The 25,070-nt window shown below is 39.7% G+C and overlaps 1 protein-coding gene across 1 annotated transcript in view; it reads right to left on the bottom strand.

The window, feature by feature from the left end:
- Positions 1-25,070, bottom strand: part of fhdc1 (FH2 domain containing 1) — a 38,797-nt gene that overhangs the window by 9,663 nt on the left and 4,064 nt on the right. Inside the window, exons 2-8 of the mRNA XM_074629598.1 lie at positions 9,435-10,255; positions 7,051-7,112; positions 3,658-3,760; positions 3,436-3,521; positions 2,624-2,724; positions 1,381-1,451; positions 163-270 (exon numbers count right to left, since the gene is read on the bottom strand). Of these exons, the coding sequence (XP_074485699.1) occupies positions 163-270; positions 1,381-1,451; positions 2,624-2,724; positions 3,436-3,521; positions 3,658-3,760; positions 7,051-7,112; positions 9,435-9,941 (1,038 nt within the window). The 5' untranslated portion in view covers positions 9,942-10,255. The remainder of the gene's footprint in view (positions 1-162; positions 271-1,380; positions 1,452-2,623; positions 2,725-3,435; positions 3,522-3,657; positions 3,761-7,050; positions 7,113-9,434; positions 10,256-25,070) is intronic.

Genomic DNA, 25,070 nt, shown 5'->3' with positions numbered 1-25,070 from the left:
CAGGCAACAATCAGTACCCTGTGAAATATTCAAGGTCAGAGTGAAGTGTCGACAGTCATTTTCTAATGCCCCTCTTTGCTGTGTTGCATTGGATTACATACGATAGTACAGCTCTTAATGGTGTTGTGTGCATCACATTGTATACGTGAAGCGTTCACTAACCATGGCGACAAAGTGCAGCAGGTTCATCCCCGGCTTGTTGGCCTTGGTGTCGGCCAATGAGAGGAGGGACGACAGCTTGAAGCCCACGGCGTTGCCGGCGTAGCCGCCCTGAGAACCACAGAGGGAACAATCAAAGATCTCATAGAAACACATCAAGATGGTGAAGGACTAGGCTGCTGATATTCTATATTTTTCTTATTGACAACAAATCCCATAAAAAGACAAAAAGCAACAATGAACTGATCTACTGAAAAGTAAAGCCCCTGTAAAACAACAAATGGTTGATTTTACGTTTTTTGTATGAATTAACCAAACAAACTATGTATGGGATAATGTACAGCGAGCCAGTCATTGTTGTGAAATAAAACCCTACAGGTCTCTCATCGCCCTGAAGGGGTTCATTTAACAACAATGACCCGCTAGCTGTACATTATACCGCTTATTACACGGCTACTTACATAAGAAATCAACAATTTGACACAAAAACGGTCCTCCAGAGTCCGACATCAGAACTGCGCCCATAGCAACGGTCTGTTATACATAGCAACAGTCTGTTATAAAGAAATAACAGACCGTAGAACGCCGTGATTGGCCGTGATTGAGAGTTTTCAACAAATCCGTGTAATAATATGTGTTAATTAATGAGCTTTAGGTGCTGGTAGGCTTATATGTTTTACATTTTAACAGAGCCAGGCAACCCGTTTCCTCCTATTTCCAGTCCTTGCTAAGATAGCTAACTGTCATTGGTTATAGCTTCATATTTAGCATACAGACATGAGACTGGTATCAATCTTCTCCTCTATCAATAATGCGAATGAGTGTACTTCCTAAAATGTCCAACTATTTCTCTAAATATGAAGCTATAAAACTACAGCCAGAATACGGTTAACTTAGCATGAAGCCTGGTTAAGAAATAGTTCAGTGAGCTCCCTTAAAATCACAAGTCGCTCATTTTACACTTCAATTTTTGTATGAATTAAACAAAATATATTGTGTTAATTAATGAGCTGTAGAGGCTGATTTTTTTACTTTTGGACAGCAACCAGACTCCCCCGTTTCCGGCCTTTATACTAAGCTAAGCGTTTGCACCAAATGTACTTTGTAATTTACTACCGTTTGAGAAACAACTGCAAAAAACTACAATGCCCAGCTGGTTAAGGAAAATACTGATAGGAAAGTGATGTTAATGTATTAAGTGAACATAACTGACGGACTCACAGCGTTCATGATGTTTCCGGCCTGCAGCACCAGATGCAGAATGGCATGAAGCTCCTCGCAGCTCATCAGCTCTGTAGGACGAGATCAATATAAACTCACTTATAGCAGATCACAGCAGCCCATTACACACTACTTCACTTTCATTTACCACCAGCACCACACACAACGACCATCTGCAGTAAGAATGAAATCCTGCTACTCCAAATTCATAGGAAGATAACTGGAATCTATTTTTTGCATTTTGACCATCTGTCGTTTCGTACTGACAGAAAGGGTTACTGTTACATACTGTTGAAAGTTTTAATTAAATGGTGTCACAAAAGTTCAACTTAATTTGTCCCATGCGGTGTTTAACTGACGGCTCTGCAATGCAGTGAAAAGGTCACAGTACTGTAGAAGACAGTTTAAGAAAAATCCAATAAACCTTAGAGCGGCAGGACAGAGTGACTCAGCTAAAATGACATCGGCTCTATTGATGGTTGAGAAATTAAAAGTACTGTTGAGTATTTTTCGCAGTTTCTTGGGCAGTTCATAAACACGCAGAATATGTTTGGAGACATGGATACAGGTATGCATGCTCTCTGTGTGTGTGTGTAAAGGCGTTTCCATAATTCATTTAGTGCATCAATTCTTTTTCGAAAAAGCAAAAAACACCTCAAGCAAACATAGAAAATGTTTGCGCAATTGAGAAGGTTTTATCAAATTTTGCTTTTTCCAGGCAGTTTTTCTATTGTGATACTTCAAAATGTGCATAAAAATATGTGAACGGAAACACGGCTTCTGTCCCAAAGTACAGCCTCACAGAACCACTAGCATTGCTGTCGACGCTTAGTCTTGTTAGGTCACGTTTAGAGTACATTTTACAGGAAACCTTTAAAAACTATAAAACTTTCCTTTGCTGTTTTTCTGTAGCAGCTCAGCAAGATGATACAGGTAATACTACTGAAATTAAACAAAAAATGGTGGCAATTTTTGCAAACTTTTATAATAAATTTTGAATTTTAATATTGTATCATCTATACATTTAAAAAAATAAAAAATCAACAGTACAAAGATGACACAGCCTCGTCTTTCCATTCTGTCCCCACATCACCGTATCTCAGGTGACACATTCTTGCTCAGCACCGCTGACAGCTCAAATATCTGGGTCACCTGTCTGAGCGTGTGTGATGTGTGTGTGTGTGTGTGTGTGTGTGTGTGTGTGTGTGTGTGTGTGAAGGCAGCAGAGCCCGTGTGTTATTACCTTTAGTGGCGACGCGGACGACATCGATCTCGCGGCTCTTTACAGCACAGGAAGGGAAGAACTCTTCGCGGAGGACAATGGCCTCGATCCGAACCTCGAACCTGTCGGGAGACGAAGCAGGATGTGAGGATATATATAAAAAAGAAGTTGACAGACGTCTTTTAAAAAGGATGGTGGTAAATGGTTAAGGTTCTGCAGAGAAGCCTAAACATCGTTTTTCCACCGTTTAAATGTTCAGGATGATGGCTTAGGATGATTGTTAGTGGAGCATTATCCTACAGGTTAGTCCTAGTGACCCTCACATACTCGTAGCCGGTGAGAAATTACAGGTTGTGAGATTGTGATACACAATTACATCATCTACATTGATAATAACAGTGCAGTGCTGCTTCATTTATTACTCTTTGAAAGTAGTATTTTTTATACCAATCATTGTACTACTTCTCAATTATACCCCTGGTAGTGAATTCTTTAATGTGTTATCACCCAGTGTTGTAGCAGAAAGAAGAAAAAAGGAGAAACAAAAACAGACTTTTAGCAGAAGAAAATGTAAATTTTAACACTTTGGAAAGAGATTGCACACGTCAATCTTTCATACTCTGGTACATTACACATTGTCAATTAAAGTTCACTGGCCAAACAAAATAAATACACCACTTCCATATGAACACGTGTGAATGAGTTACAAGTTCGTTGGAAAGTCCCCACAAAATGCAAATCCATCCTCACAAATCCATCTTTCACTGACTGGCAAACACATCTCCCTTTGACGGAAACAACACTATGTACACACACCATTGAAATCGACTCACCGAGGCACCTGGATCAAGAGGAACATAAAGGAATCAACCAGTGTCAGCTTGTCTGGGTCTCCTTTAAACGCCTGAAGTTTCTTTATCTGTTGGGGGAAATAGAGAGAGAGGAAGCTCAGCAGGCTCTATTGTTTTTCTATCGACGTTCACTGTCTTTTATCATCAGGTTCAGTCTTTGATTAAAAAAAACGAAAAGCCACATATAGACATATGAACACAGACCTCCTCGAGGTCGGGCAGGAGCTTCAGCAGGTCTCGGAGCAGCTCTGCTCCATAAATCTTTCCCTCTCCTTGTCGTATGTCTTCAACAATGGAGCTGTTGGACCTGAAACACAAACAGTTTAATTAAATTTAACTCTATGATAAATAGCACAGGAGCTCTCTGTGTTTACAACGGCACAGAGTCAGACGTCTCTGTAAGAAACAACTAACCAAAAATACTGACAATGACAATATTTTTCTGTTCATGTGAGCATTTCAATGCTCCTTTTTACACATGATATTCACAGTTCAAACACAAACTGTGTACAGTATAAGAAGTAGACGTAGTCACCATGACATCACCCATTGGTTTGTGGACTGCTGTTTTGAAGCCTCGAGTTCAACATTTTGGCCGTCGCCATCTTGTTTTTTTGCAACCAGAAAGTAAAACTGAACGCTGAATAAGACATTTTTAGGTGACCAACAAGGTTATAATTAACTATCATGAACTGAAAACACACTGTAAAAGGGTTAAAGTTCTATGACGAAAACACAGACAAATCACAGACTGGAACACACCGTGGTAACGTCCTGTCAATCACAAGGTAGCCACGCCCTAAAGCATACCCTGCTTTATGGTCCATTTGACTCTAAATGGGAAAATAATTTACTAAATGAACATTATGCTGTATTGAAGAAGACTTGAAACTAGCGATTGAGACCATAAACTCATGTTTACAATGTTTACTGAGGTAATAAATCAAGTGAGAAGTAGGCTCATTTTCCCATACACTTCTATACAAACAGACTTATTTTTGCAACCAGAGGAGTCGCCCCCTGTTGGCTATTAGAAATAATGCAAGTTTATGGCACTTCTGCATTGGCTTCACTTTTCAGAACCGGAAGTAGCCGCCTCGTCAGAAGTCCCTGTCAGGAAAAACTAACCAAAAATACTGTCAAAAACAATATTCAACTGTACGTGTGAGCATTTAACTGCTCCTTCCTACACATGACATTGCCAGTTCAACACGTATTACTTCTAGTGACAGTCATCTATGACACACCCACGTCTGTAGTGCTGCAGCACAATTCCCAATTACATCACTGCTATGAAAGAAGACTGCAGTATAAGGAAACCTTCACGGACAATATCCAGTAAGCTGACACTTCACAATATGATGCAACCCAATACAGCAGCTCTGTAATAGATATCACCTTTATGAGGCTTATTATAATATACAACCTTTGTTGAAGCTGAATCAGATACATGTTTATTCAAAACTTGAGGCCACAGCTTGATTGCTGTGGATCAACGATAATGGTCGTTGTAACAGTATTTTTGGACACTATAGAGCAAAACTGGTACAGCATGAAAACTGTTTTGTTACTACATATGAGTTTCTTGCTGTGTGTTATTTTTTAGTTTAATTTTATGGATTGCTGCATGATTAACTCGGTACTTTGAAAGTATTTGTAAACCCATGTAAGAGAGGATAGATGATCATATGTAGGACAGAAGATAAATACATATTAGAGCTGAAAATCACCACTATCTGTGAAGAGGTCAGTCCTGACTGAGCTCAGTATGGCTGACAGTCAAATGTCATTAAAATACAGTGGGGAGCCATGCAAATACATCGTCATGCAAAAAAAAAAGCACCTAACACACTTTTTGAACTCTGCTTCAGACAACTCACAGAACTCAAAGCTGAGTCCGGTCGAACACATCATAAGATATCCCCGAACCAATTAATTAAGATCTCATAAAGCCTATTAGAATAACTTGCACAGATTTAGACCCTAATCCCTCTCAGTTATAAAGGTTTTAATTAATGGATTTTCTCCTCATTCAGGCACTAAAACAGAACAAAACTGTTTTAAGGATACGATCAGCGTTTGGTCTCATATCTCCGGGACAGCACTGTGAACAGCTAAAATACACTATAATCAAATGCGGTACATGATGTAGGATAACAAACAGGAAATGATCAGTCTTATCCCCTCTTGAATCTCAGATTATCTAAATAAAGGAACAATAAGAAAGAAAACTAGGTGATAAAGAAACAAAAGGTGTTTCACTGCTCTCCTCATAACGGCCAAATATCTCTCAAAAAGTGCCTAATTGTATATAATTCACCCTCCTTCCTCCTAGACACTCTGGACTCCTCGTTCTTCACTGTTGTGGCCTCATAATCTGGATTTAAATGCTGTAACATCTGTAAAATTGTTACACAACCACAAAGAGTTTCATTATATTCTCCCACAGAATGAGTTTCATGAGTATACTGTATCTGCAGACAGGAGAGAAATTAAACTGATTTTAGTGAAAGTGTGCTCCAGCCGGTGGCCGGTGCTTGGTTTTGGCTCAACAGCTAAACAGTACACTACTACATGTTTCTGAAAACATTTGAGGGCGAGAAATAGGCATTACAGTAACAGAATATTGATTCATATTTGATCAGCGCTGCCTAGTTTGACCGTTCGATCGGAGTTTGTGAGTGATTGACAGCTGCTCAGAGACGGCAGGCTCCAGCTCGGCTCTGAATGGTTGTTTTTCTTTGGACGCGGTGGAATCTCATCTGTCTCATGTACTACTGACAGGATATAGTGACCGTTTGCACAAATATGACAAATTGCTATTTTTATTGAAGTTACCAACTGTAGCTTTAGGATTGTTTTTGTGGAGTTTTCCTTATCCAAATCGACGATCGAAGGACAGAGGGTGTTGTATGCTGTGCAGGTTGTAAAGCCCCTTGAGGCACATTTGTGATTTGTGATATTGGGCTATATAAATAAAATTGACTTGACTTAAGTGGGAAACAGAATTGTGGCACATCCCGACAAAATGATCAGGTATGCTCACTTTTATAATGACATTTCAGTGCTCAGATCTTCACCCGGTAAAAATGAATGATCGACAGAGTGTGCTGGATGTTTTGGTTCTCTCACAGTCAGAGTTTATGATCCGACACACCTGTCTAGAAGACTTGTGGAGTGCTATTTCCCACCATCGATCTGTCAACTCTCCATAACAGCAAAAGTAATCTCATCATATTTGCTCCTCAGATCAGCACAACCCAGCAACTGTACCTTCACTACTTTTTCTGTCTGTATGACGTGTCTGCTGTGTGCTATCGTCATCAACTGACGTGCAGGAAACGACACAAAGCAAAACGAAGCGGTCTTTTGAAAGCACTCTCCACAACCATCATAAAAACACTGATTGAGGGAATAACAAGTCTTATTAGACTCCAGAGACCTTGAGAACCTATAACAAGGAGCATCAAACTAAGACATCTCATGTTTCATGTTTGTCCTTTAACTTGTTGTCACCCATCTGTACATTAGTACTACTCCACTGAGCTTCATGGGAGCAGCTCTTCCCTCAGATAGTGAAGCAGAAGGAAGACTTACTTCTTGAACTGCTTCAGGAAAATGCCCACGTTCATCCCTCTCTTGGAGTCAAGGATGCTGATCTGAAAACAAATGAAATAAGCGACACATGAATGTGCTGTAGTTTGGGTTAAACACAGAATAAAACACACACATATGTACCCACACCCCTCCCTTCTTCCAACCACTCCTGATTGTTGTTGCTTGTGCAGTACAGTACATCCCCCCCATCACCCATAGTCACCCTATGGGACAGTGAAATTCCACCGGGCCACATGTGGTTCACGCCTCCTTCATTAACAATGGCCTGTATTGCGGTCCTTCAACAGGTGACTTTACAGTACGTGCATTGTTAAAAAGGCTCCCTCACAAGACCTCATTAGAGCTTTAAAATAGCAACTTAACACTTTCTGTAGTTTGAATGAAAGATGACGAGTAAAGGTGAGGTGCAGGAAGACAAGTAAAGAAACCATTTAAACTAAATTTAATTCAGCATACCCAGAGATATACTGGATGTAATATAGTGCTGCAATGATTAGTTGATTGACAGAAAATTAATCAGCAACAATACTGATAAAACTATGGAGGACGGAAACTACCAAAAGCAAAAATAAATGAATAAATGAATGACTCAATAAATAAATAAATATATCATTAAATGTAGCAAAAATATAAAAAATGAATGAACCCATTAATTAATTGATAAAATGTGACAAATTGATATTTCTGTTTTAATTTGCTTCTTTATTTATTTACCTTTGTATTAATTCCCTTATTTATTTACTCTTGTTTAATTTTTCCCTTTCATTTATGTATTTATTTGTATTAATTTTTAAATTAATTAATTATTTGTCTTTGCATTTATTTTTTATTTATTTTTTTATTCATTTAATATTTACTTTATATTCATTTTATTTATATTTATATATTTATGCATTTATTTATTTCCGCACCATTTTCTGTTTGCATTTCAACCCTCTTTTATTTACCCACATATTTATTTCTGTATTCTTTTCTTTATACATTTCTGCATCATTATGCAAATGAGGGGCTCAGGACATCTCTGCAGCACGACAATATATAATCTAAAATTATATTTTGACACCCATTTTGCCTTTAACAAATATTGCGCCTCCTGTGATTTGAAAGAACGCAGTAGACCATATTGCAATTTCAATAAAATGATGATTAATTGTTCAGCCGTAATGAATACATATGTTATTCCGTTGTGACCATCACAATAACATAAAGTTTGGTACAATATATTTCATATATATTATATAATACACAACTAGAGATATAGTATGCTTCTGTGTGCACAAACGGCTCCCAGAGGAGTGTTTAGTAACAAACTGCTCACTTTGACCAGCTGCAGTCGGTTCATTTAGGGGACACAGCGGCGAGTAGTTCCTCCACCTCACGCAGGTATTACTTTACAGCTCACATGTTACTTTTCAGGAGTTGATTATGACGCAAGCATGCTTTTGTTCTGTTCATGAACACAAATCGTTTCTTACACTCAAAGAAAAGCTGTAACTGAGCGCTGTTACCTAACGCGTCCCTGCAGGGATATCTTAATACGGTGGGAGCTGTGCTTAAGCATTGTATGGTTATGAATCTAGGACTTTCTGAGCCTGTCAGTGGTGTGTTCAGGACCCAAGGTAAACAGCAAATGTCTTGCACATGTTTGCAAAAACAGTGGCCATGGAGGTAAGAGTTCGTAGGCATCAGCACTCACCACCACTAATCGGCTTGTGGATTTTCTGAATCTGATTTTTGTTACGACAGCATCAGAGAATCAAACAGAATCACTATTATTAATATTTTCAATTACAAATCTTGTAGCATTTCAGTTGGTAGACCATCAGGTAAGATTCAGGCCTAAATCTTGACTGTGACTGACAGATTTCTGGTTTCTTCTCAGTTTACAAAGTTTTCTTAATGTTTTTTTTTAAATAATAAGAAAAATTGAATCCCTAAATCTATAAAACTCTTTCCTCAGGTTCAGCAAGTAAAGAGCTGTGAAAACAACAGCTCACAACTCAAATAAGGGCACTTTTGAATGTCATAATCTTATCTGATAATCTTATTGGTCTAAAGTAAATCCAGGGAATTATTTCCCAGACGTGGAGCACTTTAATTTTAAGAGGATTGACGTATAATCACTGTGTCAGCACTCTAAACTCCACCATCACCTGTCTTCTTTGTTAACTGTTAAAGGGCATGTGAGTAGCATTTCACTTGGCGCTTCACATTACCACAGTCTTGGAAAGGGAGGAGTGAGCGGAGGGGTACTCAGTTGGTTGCAATCTGCAACCACACCACTAGATGCCACCAAATCCTACACACTGTAGCTTTAAGACAAATATTCCAGTGTTGCTGGTGTCAGTATTTCAACTGCTCACCTCATCCTTGCTGCTCTCCTTGAAGGAGCGAGACCTGGACACACGAGTTGAGCTTCCAGCGGCCGGCATCGCCCCACGTATGCCTGTCATCGCCTCCTCCTGCTGCCCGAACAGCTCCTCAACAGAGCGAACATCGATCTGGTACTGCTGCTGCCGCACAGCCATGGTCCAGATGTTGGGCTTCCCGCGCACCTTCTCCTCCGGTATCGGCTTCCAGAAGAAGCTGCGGACACGGCGCTTCTTCCGCCCGTTGTGGTTGGTGGACGTGGTCGCCGGGGGTGGAGGGGGCGGGGGTGCCCCCGGAGGTGGGGGCGGCAGGGGAGGAGGTGGGGGAGCTTCACGCTTAGAGGTGTCGGGTGCATCGCTGAGGGACTGTAGGGTGGGGCGACTGTGTCCAGACATAGAGGACAGGTCAGAGGTGGTGACGGAGGAAGTGGTACAGCTGCTTCCCTCGCTGCTGCAGCTCTCTGGCTCATTGGTTGTGGATGGACAACTCATAACAAGCATTACAGGGATGAGCAGTCAGCATATGAGCTCTATGCTGAGAGACTAGAGAACTAGTAGTTCCTCTTTTTCAAAATTAATTCCAAATGATTTTGTTTTAGGCGCGTCAATTCGCTGTACGAACATCAAAATGCTGCAGCGTACGTCCCCTCGCTGCTGGAAGGAGGTAGGTGTCCCTTCATCTGGTCACAATGAAGGGAGCAGGTCCTTTGGTTCTGTCCATCTCCATCACTCAGCTGGTCATCCATCGCGCCGAGCAGAGCCTTTGAAGGTTACCTCCCAGGGGGAGAGGGCGGGCGGCGGCGATGGCCATGGAGCTACGAGAGAAACAAAAACAACATAGGACAGGATTATACAGAGGTAGTCATGCGTGTTTTCAGGGACAATCTGACATTAGGGAAAATTAAGGGGTGCGACAGATCAAAAGGGAAGGGGTACCCAGTCAAATGAGGGAAATGGCAAATCCTATTTTTTTCTATGTTTGAAGGGCTTTGAAGTCGGGCTCTGGGGTGTGTAATGGTCAGAGACATTACACCCACAGCTTAGCTTCTCTTACACAGTTTGGTATCATTTTCTTTCTTAAGCAGTTCTCATGTAGCGGGCCACTAAGAAAGTGGTCGGGGTGGGATTCACCAGAGGCCCCACGATACGATATGATCACAATACTTAAGTCACGATACGATGTTATTGAGATTTCAAATATTTTGCGATATGCTGAGTATTGTGATAAGATATATTGTGATATATTGTGATTTATTACCTTATTTCAACTGCAGTTTATCAACAGGATCTGTTTTATCTAATAAGATTAATTTTTCACTCTGTTCATCTCACTTCAATAATTTTTATTGCAGCAAAATGGGATTGTCAGTCAAGCAGACAGACTGAATACTAGCGATGCACCGATTTATCAGCCGAACGTCGGTATCGGCCGATCTTCGCCTTGTTGACTGCCATCGGCCTAAATAGGATGACATTTGCCGATGGCAGTGGCTGATGTTTATATGTTGTGCCGCATCAATTTTGTGCCAGCTAAATGTTATATTAGTTATTATTATAAATTAAAAAAAGAATATTTCTTATGTGAAAGAAGGTTATATTAAAGGTTGTTTCATAAATTTGTATGATTGAATTTGTGCTCATTCAAATGACTTTGAATGAATGAATGAATGACTTTGAAACAGCTCAGTTATTTCTTTTATAATGTAGATGTCGCTGGCACAAAAAAAGGAATAAATAACAACAACAAAAACGGTTTGGATATTGGCTATCGACCAAATTTTTATTTTAAACATCAGTATCGTATCAGTACAGAATGTAACAATCGGTGCAGCCCTACTGAACACTGTCATAAAAACATAAATTTTGCATCAAGTACCTCATAAACTGTTTGTATTACAGTCGACATATAGTCCAACTTAACTGAATGCAAACTTGAGTGGACTGGACTACTGTACCATTTCTGATTTCTCTCTCTGATGACTTCAGAGACTTTGTTTTGACTATCTTCCTGCCAATCCCACTGACTTTACCCATGACCACACCAGAAAAAACAATTGTTACCAAAAGTTTTAATTTGTATTTGCAATATTAATAGTTCATATAATAAAATATCGATACTTGGCGTCCTTGTATTGCTACAATATTGTCACGCATCTGTTCAATTAAGTGTTCATTTAATTAATTCCATTCATGTAATTCCTTGCAGAGGCAGAAGAAGTATAAGCAAGTAAAACACAACAATAACTAAAACCCAACAAGACAGATTTCCTGATTTAAATCAGAGGAACAGATATTGGCGGCCAACCAGCGTCCAGGACTGACTGTAGTTTTATGGAAAACAACCAGCGGCGGTCTCTGATGTATTCGGATCAACATCATCTGTTGCCATAGCGAAGAGCCTGTCGCATAGCAACACCATTACCAAAACAACACAGTGCAGAAAAAAGTTGAAATTGGGTAAATTTTGTCAGATTGCTTTGCAAGGTCACCCTGGAAAAGAATGTAAAACCAAATGCAACCGAAGCAACTGAAGAAGACATTTATGTCATGATGATACCAGGCCCACAAACGGCACATTTGGCTGGATAACAAACCTTAATCACTATTTTAAAAAGGAAGACAAACACCTGCACCTCAGTGAGATGCACTGTGTAGGGGGGGCGGCAGGTGGAGAAGGGCCTCGGGAGTCGAGGAGCCTGAACCAACAGAAGTTGATCGACAGAAAGATAATTGCCAACTATTTTGATTATTGATTCATTGTTTGTAATTTTCAAGCAAAAATGCCAAACTCCCCTGGTTCCAGATTCTCATTTGTGAGGATTTGCTGCTTTCTTTGTTTTATAGGATAGTAAACTGAATATCTTTGGATTTTGGAAGACAAAATAAGAAATATGATGACATCATCTTTAAGAAGTGTTGGGCATTTTTCACTTTCTGACATTTTATCGTCCAAACGATTCATCTAGAACATAAAGGGCAGATTAATCAATAATGACAGTACTTAAATCATAATGGAATTATATTAAAACTAAAATTTATTTAAAATTGGCACCACTAATTTAACTAAAAGTATATGAAATTACACATAAAAGAAAAAAAAAATGAGTGCAAATACACCTTAACATGAAATTGAGTTTTGCTCCCTCGTTATATATTATACATACAGTACATCAGTATAAAGTGGTGGTTACTGGCTAACTCGTACTGGTTGGCGTGGGCAACACAGTGAGAATTTGCTTCCATTGCATGCTGACAGATACCGGACTTGTGAGGCCATTACTGATATCAATAGTTCAGGGCTGCAAATCATTTTATTTTCAATTCAATGTTAATTGATTAATTACTTGGTCTATAATAAAGTAAATATCAGTAAAGTATATTTACATTACTGTAAGAGCAGAAACCATCAACGTGAACCATCAAGTTTTGCCACTTCTGCTTGTAAAGTGACTTAAACGATTATTTGATTATTTAAAAAGTTGCAGTGAATTTTCATTTGATCGACTAATTAATTAATCGTTGCAGCTTGACGGTATTTGAGCTTTTAAATTAAGGTTATTAATATATCAGTAAGCCGAGCCAGTAAGGTGTTTATGTTAAAAAAAGTGGCTATCATAAAAAAAAAACTATTCTATCGGTCCTGTTGATTTATCCGTGTAGCTGTAGGCATATACCTGTTGGGAAATACAGCTGTGTAGAGCCATGAGCTGCTTGGAATATCTAGTGGTTTTACTTATATAACTCTTAAACACTTTTAGAAGATTAAACCTTTAAAATTTGAGTCATGGTCAATCTTTTCTATACTACTTTACAGTCTTTCAAAAACACCAGAGGATAATTTATTCAACACGTAAGTGGTTATTGATAATGTGGTAAATGAGTACGGGAAAACCCAACCAGTCTTCAACCTCACATACAGAAGGGGGAGGAAGTACTTCCCTCCCCCCTCTCTCTTTGTTAAACCAGCGGTTACTCTGTAGCTCTCAGTTGGAGGGAAACTGGTTGTGTTTCAGGACAGCACATCACTCACTGCCACAGTTGACATGGCTACAGTGACCTGATACTCTTCTTGGTCCCAAACAAAGAAATGAAAGGTGCTTCTGACAAAAACAAAAGGAGATAAATCAGAGGCGTGGTGGATGGAGGCGATAATTGCACCTTAAAAGCACCTTAACAGAAAGAATTTTGACATTTTCTATCTGTGGGATGCTTTCAGATAAAAACAATAATAAATACTTATCAAACACTGCATACTTGGCCACTTTCTGGTGATTTCTAGAATTAGCTTTCTGCCTCTTATACACCTTAGTAACACCTCCCATTAGTTAGCAGCCTTTTCCACCTGATACCCGGAGAGATTATGACTAATTAATAAAGCAGACGTCACTAATGGCCTCATGTTGCTAGCATCAGCCTGCACACTCAGCTGTCCCGTCCTAAGAGCTGGACCACACCGTCACTCATGTCTAATTCATGAAAAAGCATCTGACCTCACACTGAGTCATCTCCTTCTGCGGTGCTAAAAACGTGACTACTCTTAAGAGATGCTATGGAGAACTCATGAACAAAGAGTTGAACTGTCCGTTCACTGTCATCTCAGCTGCTTGTTTGTTTAATTCATATAAAAATTGAAGCATAAAATGTAGAGCTGCAACGATTAATTATTTAGTTGTGAACTATTTAATTAATCTGCAACTATTTTGATAATGAATTAATTGGTTTGAGTAATTACAGCTTCTTAAATGTGAATATTTTCTGGTTTCTTTACTCCTCTATGACCGTAAACAGAATATCTTTGAGTTGTGGACAAAACAAGACATTTGAGTCATCTTTGCTGGAACATTTTAACTAGGCTGGCTGTTTCCCCATTTATGCTAAGCCAACAGTCTCCTGGCTGTAGATTCATACTGAAAGGAATAGTTGGACGCTTATTCGCTTTCTCTGCCGAGAGTTAGGTGAGACGATTGATACCACTTAGTCTGAGACTGGTATCAATCTTCTCATCTAACTCTCGGTAGATGCCGCATTGGCTTTTGGATCGTACATTAACGTCGACACCATATTGGGGAGGGCAGGACTGGCCTGTAAACAAATACAATTGAACAGGGAAGCTGCCCAAACGTTTTTTAACTGACAGTACTGCACGTAGATCGTAAACGCTTGAGTATAAAAAGGGACTCGTTGAGAAATGTAAATGTTCTAGTGCTTTTCATCCAGAAAAATGGCAGCTCCCCGTTCACTTGTACGTGTTTACAGGCCAGTCCTGCCTTCCCAAATATGGCGGCGACATTGACATATTGCAGCAACGGGCTGAAGCAGCCAATGCGGCGTCTATGTACTGTATATATATATATATATCTATGGTCCCCATTGCTTAGTGCTCCAGTGCTGAAGTCTTACACAGACTCAATATGCAATATACAAGATATCATAGATGCAAGCCAATGCAATTAACTATGCTATACACACTTTGCACTCACCAAGGCTAATATCATTAACAATAAGGCCACTCGCACAAATATACAACAATTACACTCTCCAACATAATCCACACATCACACTCGCCTCTCTAACCTGACACACACACGGTTATGTGTCACTGTACAAATTTTCACCTTATACACAGCAGGTCTATCACAGGTCAGTCACAGCAAACATCGGCTACAGATTAGAAAATATTCTATCTTGATGTCGAAGCAGAAAAAAAACAGCCACTGCTTTTCAGGTTTGTACGGGGTAACGTTTAAGTTTTCTAAACTACACAACATTTGCATTGCAGACCATTTGCAACAGCGCCACCCATGGAAGAAGGCCTCGTCAGAAACAACCGGCTATTCAATGGCAATATAAGAGGAAACACAACAACAATACTTTTCTGTATTTATATTTGTGAATAAATGCTTAGCAATTTGATTAATGAATACTGCTGGACAAAGTAAGTTTTTAAAAGACATTTTTCGTGACAATTGCAGAAAAGATTTTTCCAGAGACCCCCGCAAAGTGTTACTGTTGAGGCAATTTGCGTCAATTTCACACACTGACTGTAACTGTATCGTAAAACATTTGAGCCCTGTGTTAATGTGCTCAGGCTCCAGGTACATTAATCCTGCCTCTCTAAAGAAATCTACTCCGTGACAGTGATTTGTGATATTTCAACCAACCAACAAGGTTGTAACTGACATCTTTTTCCTAAAATGATTTACAGAGGAAACCCAGCTGTCAGTAACACTATCCAGAGAAGCCCTGAGGGAGAGAAAAGCAGTCTGTGTGTCCAGATTCCTCACATCCACCTGCTGCCATGAACGAACACAGACAGATTGTCCACCTGTTGTCAACCCCGAGGCATCCCTATCAGTCTTCATTAGTGACAAGAGACACCCCACCCTCTGTCATTAGTCTGTGACAGGTAGGACAGCCCAGATCAACAGGTCAGAGTTAACATGACCGTATAAATGGTCTTCTACAGCAGCGGCCTCTCAAGGAATCGCAAGACAAATCTGAGGTAATCTGATGGGTCCACTTGAGTAACTGAGACCCACCCAGGACCAGAGGCGGGCCGGGTCAAAATTATATTCAGACTAATTGTGTCTGGGTCCCTTTCTATTGCTGTGGGTCTCATGTCTGTGTGTCAGTTAGGACTGCAAATAAACCTCATTTGCATTATTGACTAATTAATCGTTTGGTCTATAAAGACTCAACTAATTGTGATTGTGACACTTTGTTGTTCTGTCCGACCAACCAGCCGATTAGACTGTTGTCAGGTTATTAAATACCTGTTATCAGTCACTACAAGCATCATAGATGTCGGTCAATATGGGGCCTACTACCTACACCAATAGTAGGTTTTATTTATAATCACAGGGTAGATCACCGAAAGAAGGTATGAAAGAGCATGACAGCGACCTCTACGGACCTTAGTAATTATGACAGGAGCAGAAGCTGAAGTCAGGCGCTGTAGTATAGAGCGGGAAACTCCATATTGGGTAGAGTTCACGGGTGTTGGATGGTGAACACAACACATTTACCCAGGAGTCAGGGGATCGCATCCTAAACTTAACTCTTTTTTTTTTTTTTGCCTAAACCTAAAGAAGCCTTTTTTTGTGTTCAAAATGTTTCATTCAGTTTTACAACACGTTAGAACGCGTTGCTTTTAAGTTTCACTTTTACAACGTAATAGGCCCCTAATGACCCACATCTATGGCACTTATAGTGACCGATAATGCCTATTTAATGGCCTGATAACAGTTGCATTGGGTGCAGCACCAACAGTCCCAAAACTCAAGGACTATTACTACTATTTACTATCATAATAGAGTAAGAAAAACAGAAAATAATCACATTTGAGAACTTGAAACCAATACATTTTTGCTTGTAAAATTACTTGATTCATTTTCTATCAGCTATTTGTAATTGAATAATGAGAAATGTGTGATTTATATGCTACGACTTTTACAGTCACCAGATCTTGATCCAATCGAACACCTATGTGAGATTTTGGGCAGACAGACGTGTCCAAAATCACCAAATGGGGGAATATCTTGTGGAAGAATAGTGTTCATCCCTCCAGTAGAGAGACTTGGAGAATCTACACTAAATACACTTTATGTGGTCTGTTACTTTCATTTGTCACCTGTCTTTAGTTTCATATTAAGTGACTTCCGGCCAGATTGTTTTTCTTTTTTTGTTCTATAAAAAACCCATTCTGAAAAAGATTTTAACCGGAGGTAACTGTCAACAAGCATCCAGGGAGTCACAAGTCCAAAACAAATAAAATCTGTGTAATGCTGAAGGTCAAGGCGCCACCGGCTGCTATAATAATCCCCTGTTGCTGACTTCCAGTTCAATTTCCTGAGGGTCTGTGAACGCCCCGCGGAGCCGAGGTCTTTCACTGACACTGTGGGGGCAAAGAGGTGCGTTCACGAGGAATTTGGCCAGTCCTGCTCCATCATCATTACCATGGGAACGCTCGTTAGCAGAGAGGCGTTTTGCGTAGGGCTCAGTGGGATGTCGCTGTCAGACATGTTTGTTTTTGATCTCTACTTGTCCCAACGGTGCTGAGGGGGCAGCCAATGATGGGATCCTAGTGGCACTGAGAATTTTCCAAACTCATCAACACAGAGCTGCTAGCGAGGCTGTAGACTATTAGACTTGTTTCATGATAAATTAATTGAACAATTGTCAGAATTGTTTTTGATTCATTTTCGGTCAATTGACGGACTCATGAAGCTTTTAGCAGAAGTTCAAGCAGGAAACAATCATTCAGATTTTGTCATCAAACTGGGGATTTGTTTAACTAACCTGCCCCTCCAGATGGTTTGTTACACAGAACCATCAGAGAAGCCGTCATTGGAAACTGTTTGGAAAGTGGGCAAGCACTTTAAAAAGATACTTCGCAGGTGATTGGATGAACCATCTGTCAATCAAACTCGGCCAGTCGGACTCGTGACAAGAGCGTAAACATCTTTTTCATCGAGAAAAGCCTTCAGTGCCGTTCTTTGCTCTTCTTTCCTTGAAGAAATCCTCTCCAGCTGTGATATAACTGATGCTATTGCTGCATCTACACTAACCTCTTCAGGAGACAGCATTGTTGTTGAGAACAAACAGTCGCCTCTCCGTGTCATTACACACACCTAAGCCACGCCCGTAGCTGCAGTAGCTAAGTTGATTGAAGTTAAGATTGCCGGACACAAATGCAGTACTTTAAGTCTGACAAGATGGATTTTCGTATGATATGTGATCCTGTGATTCCCGCTTGATGTTGTGACATTGTGAGAATCCAGCTGCCGTGCAAAGCTACTTCATCTTCTCCACCACCACAAATGTCAAAGCCCTGTTTATGGCTCCCAAGGGGGGAATCTCTCCATGGCTGCTATTTAAAAGGGGTTTTAGACAGATAGATTGATTGAATTGACTGAAGCATAACTAACTGCACCTATCAATAAACTGCACAATAATTCCAAACAAACATAAACACACTGTCTGTGTTTTACCACTTGGATTGTGTGTTTCTGTATCGTGAAGCAGCTCCCTGGACGAACAGGACGTCATGTCCATTTGGGAAGTCTCTTCACAGCGCTGGCTTATCTCTCTGATTTCCATGTTGTGTTTACAATGGAGAGGACACACAAAAGAGAGAGAGAGTTGAGCATATTATCAGCTACAAAACACACACACTGCCCCCACCCAGGACAAACTGCCCAGATACCAAAGACAAAAGCACCGTGTTGCCAAAAAATGCTCTTTTCACACACTGAGGATATGAAATGACACCTTTTAGGTGCGTGCAGCAAACAGAACCAAACATTTACAGTAGAGCGGTTCCAGGCAACGGCAGAGGGACGGCAGTTCATCATTCAGATGTAGCAGAAGGTGACAGACTGTAGCACTAATGTATTCAAGCCATATAAATCTGGTCCGTAACATAAAACACATTAAGCTTCCAGCCTCTCCCTTAAACAAAATGTGCCTTGGACAAATAAAATATAACTATGTAAAATCTTTTAAACGCCTTCATATAAATTACTCTTCTAACAGTTTGTCATCAGGACAAAATGTGCTTAAGTATCAAACTAAATATGAAATATCTGGTGAACTGCAGGTCATTTGTCGCCTCGTTTCACTGGTTGTATAATGCACCAACAGAATACAGTAGAAACAGTGGTCTAATTGGGAAACACTGTGGACAAGGAGCCTATTATTCAGGAAATCCTGGATTTATCAAATATTTTCAAAGATTGAGCGCTTATGGCTGTATTTTCTGAGTGAACCCTGGCAGAACCTGACAGAGTAAATTATTCATGTCCCCATGAATAAAGTAACCTCTCTTCTAACCCATCTACTGCTGTCCTGAGCGGATAGACACTCAATAGTGCCGACTCAGAGGCAAGTCACCTGTGTACATTTATGGATTAGTGAAATATTTATAACGCAGGAAGCAACATGTTGTTGAAGGGCAAAATAAATATAACTTCTGGGTTTTATCTCTAGAAACCAGACAAGCTTTCTGCTATGTCTGGGTTTCTGCAAGGTTCACCACATTAAATTAAAGACTTTTTTACCACAAAGTATGCCATTTGAAAGTATGAAAGATATCAATGGAAACCAGTAGGGACTATCAGGCCTAAACATATTTACTAAGTGCATGAATTTATTGACATTTATATCACATTTTTGTCAGCACTTCCCTGCAGTATAATTCCTAATCATAAATTATTTATTAAACACGACCTAGGCCTCGATTAGCAAAAGGAAAAGGAAGAATGAATGGATGGATGAATTAATCAATTAAAAAAATTACAAATTAATTTGAGGTCCACATTTCACATAAGGTCAGAGGTCTGCAACAACTATTGTTGCAGACCTCTGACCTTATGTGAATAAAAATCAAATACAGAAACATCATATAACCATTACTGCCCAAAACAGGCTAGAAAGATCATTTGAGACCTTTAAAAATCATATTTAAGACTTTTTAATGCCTTTGAAGGACTTCGTTTTTTGGTAAATTGAAATCAGTGCTGTTTAATATTACTGCAACAACTTATGAGACATAATACAGCATGGGAATGACCATCAAATACTTCTATTATAATGTTCTAAGCCCTTAAACACTTAATATTTATTTCTGATTTATGACGAGAACAATTTGACACACAGTGCTGAGCAGCATCTCAAATTAATCTTCAGGTTCCCAGCTTTCAGATGATGTACACCACTTCTATGTGACATCTACTGTTGGCCTGCTATCTCCCCTTAAGACCCCCTGTACCCCCCTAAAAAAAGACAAAAATGGGTCTATGAGTCTCAGAGGGTTAAGACTTTTCACAGACCTGCAGACACCCCGTTGGTGGATATCTCACACATAAGAACTAAACTAGCTCCTAATCACCGCTGAGGGATGAACGAGTTAAAACACTCAAGTTTTCAGCTCTACTCCCTCGACACAAAGCGATCAGGATTTGGACTCCGGATGAGCAAATACATCAATGTCAGAGCTCTGTCTACAAGCTGTCAGATCAGATAATCCTCATCAGAGTTTCAATTCATTTCCTCCACTCACTCCGACCGGTCTGACAACCTTTGAATAAAAGTTGAAAGCTAAGCAGAGTTCAAGGCACTGATCCTCCCAGGCTCTTTTTTCCCCCTAACCATCTCTAATTTAATCCATGATAAAAGCCAGAAGTCATTATTAGGACCAAAGAGGGAACACTGATTCAAACAGTGCTGTATGTGACATTTAACAGAGTGAATTAGGTTACAGCTAGAATTCAGGCTGACCAATGTGCTGCACGTGCAGGACAACAACCTCTAAAACAATGACACAGTGGGCTCCGCATGGAGGATTAACGTGTCAGGGAACAAAACTGAACAGTTTCTTCACTCTTAAATCTGCAAAATTGGTGTTAAGGGGATTATTACGTGGTGTTATTTGTCTAGAGTGAGGAATAAATTCCTAATGAGGCCAAGGTACTTAGCACCTCATGCCATAATGGGACTTAACCTGCAATATTGACGAACATGGATCTCTCCATCTCAGGTTTATGTCAGCAGAGGATGATCTCTGTCTTGCTTGTCACCAAAAACTTAATATTATTTTACAGAGTCTAATTATGCAACTTTGTGGCAGGAAATAGGAAGAAACTGTTCTTTAAAAAGTGAGATGTCTTCTGCAATCAGCATCTTTTTATAGTCAGCAGTTCACTGTCCTCTTAAATTGGTTAGAAAACAATTGAGGTCCTGCTCGATCTTCAGCGTAGCAATTAAACCCACCTTAAAACTGTCCCTGATGTTCCTCTGCCTGGACTCAAAATTGGCACACGATTCACAAACGTTACTATAAATAGAGCGCAATCTCCCTACGCCATCTCTCTCTGCATCAACGTCCCATTCAGTGTGAGAGGAGAGCTGTCAGCTGGAGGTGACATTGCGGCCTTTTTAACCCATAAAGTTTTGTAGGCAGCTCGATTATTAACCTCCCAACCTTGATTATCTGTAAATTTTCTGTAAGTGAGCGAGGAATGGAGGAGGATTAAAATAAGGTATTTTTTATTGTTAAGGATAATTGGGCAACAATTAATGTTTTCTAAATCAAGTTGGTAGAAACTGTACAACAATTTCACTGTGTGCGACTGACCTTACAGCTTGTGTCGTTTAAAAAATTAAGATACCAGTGCCCTTAAAATGATACTGATAGGAGACGATCTGGCCAAAATCTTCTATCACAAAATAGGTCATTTCATATCTTGATAACGATACATAACACGACATAGCATGTTTTCTGGTAATTCAATAGTCTATACGAAATAACGACATGGTAGCCTATTTGTATACTATAGTTTGTGTCAATTGAGTACGTGACAAATGGAAACTACTGAGTATTTTTTTCATGTAATTAAGGTCTTTAATGCAAAGTGAACATGACAGTTTCAAGTGGAAAAAATTAATAAATATTTCCAGCTATAGACTGACTATGTTTACATGCACACAAATCCAGAGTAATCAGATTAAGACAACAGATTGATTTAACTGAGTTTGATCAGATCTTCTGAGAAATTTGAGTTAGTATGTGCTTGTTATCAATTCAGACGCCATAATTGTGTATCACGATATATGATATCATCGCGATACGATTCCATTGAAAGAGGATAAATTATTATACTGCCCTACAATAAAGCACTTCATTCAATACCCATCATGTGAATGAAAGCTGTGTGTGTGTCCCACTGGCTAGCTAACGTTAATTGTCGCAGCACTGCACAGCGCTTATACAGTGGTCTGTTACCGCTGATAACGCAGGCGGGACTGCGCTGATAACGGAGGCGGGACTGCGTTGTCGTGGAAGCGCAAAGACCACCCTCGGGTCCACCCCCCAGGCAGGCAATCTCGGCTGAATGGATCGTAGCTGCTGCGGTATTGGGCCAATCACACGTCACATTAAATCAACTGCGGTGATTGGCTGTGAGCAAAAACCACACAAGTTGTATTTTTTTTTTAGATCTGGGCACAAAAAGGATCGCATGCAGGTATCGTTCCACTGGAGAAGTTTCGATACTACTTGGTACTTGGTTATTTTGGGCATCCAGTTCTGATATCCAGCTACTGAACCTGAGGTTTTAGTCAGGAGTTCTTATGGCAGCAATGTGGGTTTCTGGGTTACGTAGTGCAGTCTGGAAAGTACAAAACACTTAGTAGGCTATTTGGGACACTTAAAGTTCTGATTAATGATCACGTCAAATAATTGTGGCATTGTGTTCTGCTGCGTCCTGTTTATTGAGTCATGAAAATGAGTTGCATGCAACTATAACATCTACTAACTGAGCTTCTTTTCCTAGAAATGACTGTGCTCTCATTTCAAAAAAGCATTACCAATAATATGTATGCTAAAACTGTCACGAGAATATGTATTTAAAAGATATCTTTATGGTGCTACAGTTTAACGGAGAAGCACCATAATTTGATCATTTTTAAAGGATAGGTTCACAATTTTTCAAATCAGTCTTAAAACAATAGTCAGGAGCTCATTAGGAACATTGAAACAGGTTTTTCTTCTTTCTGTAATCATTCCTCCTGTTACATACTGGCTAATAATAGATCCCCCTCTAGTGTGCTTTAAAGTGCAATATTACTTTTCTTAAGAAGAACTTATTAATGATATGGGATATAGTGGAACTAATAGCTGGAGATCGCCAGAAGACAAAGACTGCCAACACTGTCACAAATCATGTTATAGCTTACATCAGCTCTGTATAGCACCATATCATAAATCCTGTTCTCCCATGCAGGAGAACAATCTAATGGAGAAGCACATTGATCAAAATTAAACCCTCCGAAAACTTGTCTCGTACCTGCAGTACCTCCACCGTGCCTCCTCTTGCTACACAAACACCTGCAGCGTCAGAGAAGGAAGGATTTCATAAAGACTGTGTGCAGATACAGTCGCCCCCAACACAACATATCCCCCAGGCTTAGCATAAATCTGCTAATAACAGCCTGTGTCTGAAACGAGGTTTTCAGATTTTAAAGATTAAAGCTGGCAGTTTGCAGAGCACGCAATGCTGCTGTTTAAACAGGCTTCAGACGGGTTCAGCTAAGACTTATATGAGTGACTATCTCACCCGTAACACAGGTTATATCAGCTAACCTGTAACTGAGGAGGGAATTCATCTAATCATATAACCAGCAGCAAAACCTTTCTACATCTGACTCAAACAAACAAGGAATCTGCGCTGATCCTCTTAACAACTGACCAGGCAGAAACACGCCTCACTCATTAAAGTTGTGTTGGTAAACAGCTGATAATTCCTAAACATGTGACATGTGTATGTGAGACATGAATGATAATATCCCTTAATACAATACAAAAATAAATCTTTGCTATGATGACACACATTAACCTCAAACTTATTTCAGAAAGCAACACTGCTGAAATGATTAGTGGATTCATTGTTTAGTTGACAGGTTTTCATATAATCGATTAATCATTTTAGCCATTTATTAGGTAAAACTGTCAAAACATTTACTGGTTCCAGCTTCTCAAATGTGAGAATTTGCTACTTTTCTCTGTTTTACATCGTTGTAAATTGAATATCTTTGGGTTTTGGGCTGTTGGTCAAACAAAACAAGCCATTTGAAGACGTCACCTTGAGCTCTGCCACATTGTGAAGGCCACTTTTGACTATTTTCTTACATTTTATTCACTAAACAACTTGAAAGAAAGTGAAAAAAACACACTTGCACACTCGCTTACTAAAGGAAAATTTATGTATGATTTTTTCGACCTTCATCAGATTGATAAAAGAAAAACAATAACATGCAGGTTAAACCTGCGGTCGGCAGAATGTTTTTGGCATCATTGGGCAAAAATTCCATAATAACCTTTCAGCATATTGTAATTCACGTGTTCTGAGAGATAACTAGACTTCTGCACCTCCTCATGGCTCTGTTTCCAGGCTTTAGAAAATCTAGCCCGTGACGGGAGACTTTGACCAATCACAGGCCATTTCAGAGAGAGAGAGAGCGTTCCTATTGGCTGTGCTCCGGCTGGGGCGCGGTGCTTGGTATTTCCTCAACTTTTCTCAACATGGCTACCAGGTCACAAACTTTCTGGTTTGAAAAAAGTCAAATCTTTAAAAGGTGTTCTGACAAAACTGCACTATTCCTGCCCAGCACCAAACCCCAGACGGACAAAATAGCAACCAGCTGGTGAACACAGTGAAGCATTTAGCTACTAAAGTGACAGATATTAATTTTTTTCACACACAGTGAAATTGTTGTACAGTTTCTACTAACTCAATTCAGAAAACATTCATTGTTGCCCAATTATCCCTAACAATAAAAAATACATTAATTTAATCCTCCAGCATTTCTCGCTCAATTACAGAAAAATTACAGATAATCAGGGTTCGGAGGTTAATAATTGAGCTGCCTACGAAATTGTATGTGTTAAAAAGACCGTAGTGCCGTAGTGTCACCTCCAGCTGACAGCTTTCCTCTCACACTGAATGGGACGTTGACGCAGAGAGAGATGGCGTAGGGAGATTGCGCTCTATTTATAGTAACGTTTGTGAATTGTGTGCCAATTTTGAGTCCAGGCAGAGGAACATCAAGGACAGTTTTAAGGTGGATTTAATT

Source organism: Sebastes fasciatus, chromosome 3 (genome assembly GCF_043250625.1).
Source record: "Sebastes fasciatus isolate fSebFas1 chromosome 3, fSebFas1.pri, whole genome shotgun sequence".
NCBI classification, from domain to species: domain Eukaryota; kingdom Metazoa; phylum Chordata; class Actinopteri; order Perciformes; family Sebastidae; genus Sebastes; species Sebastes fasciatus.
The sequence above is the reverse complement of the archived record's forward strand: the minus strand, read 5'-3'. Positions and strand labels throughout refer to the sequence as shown.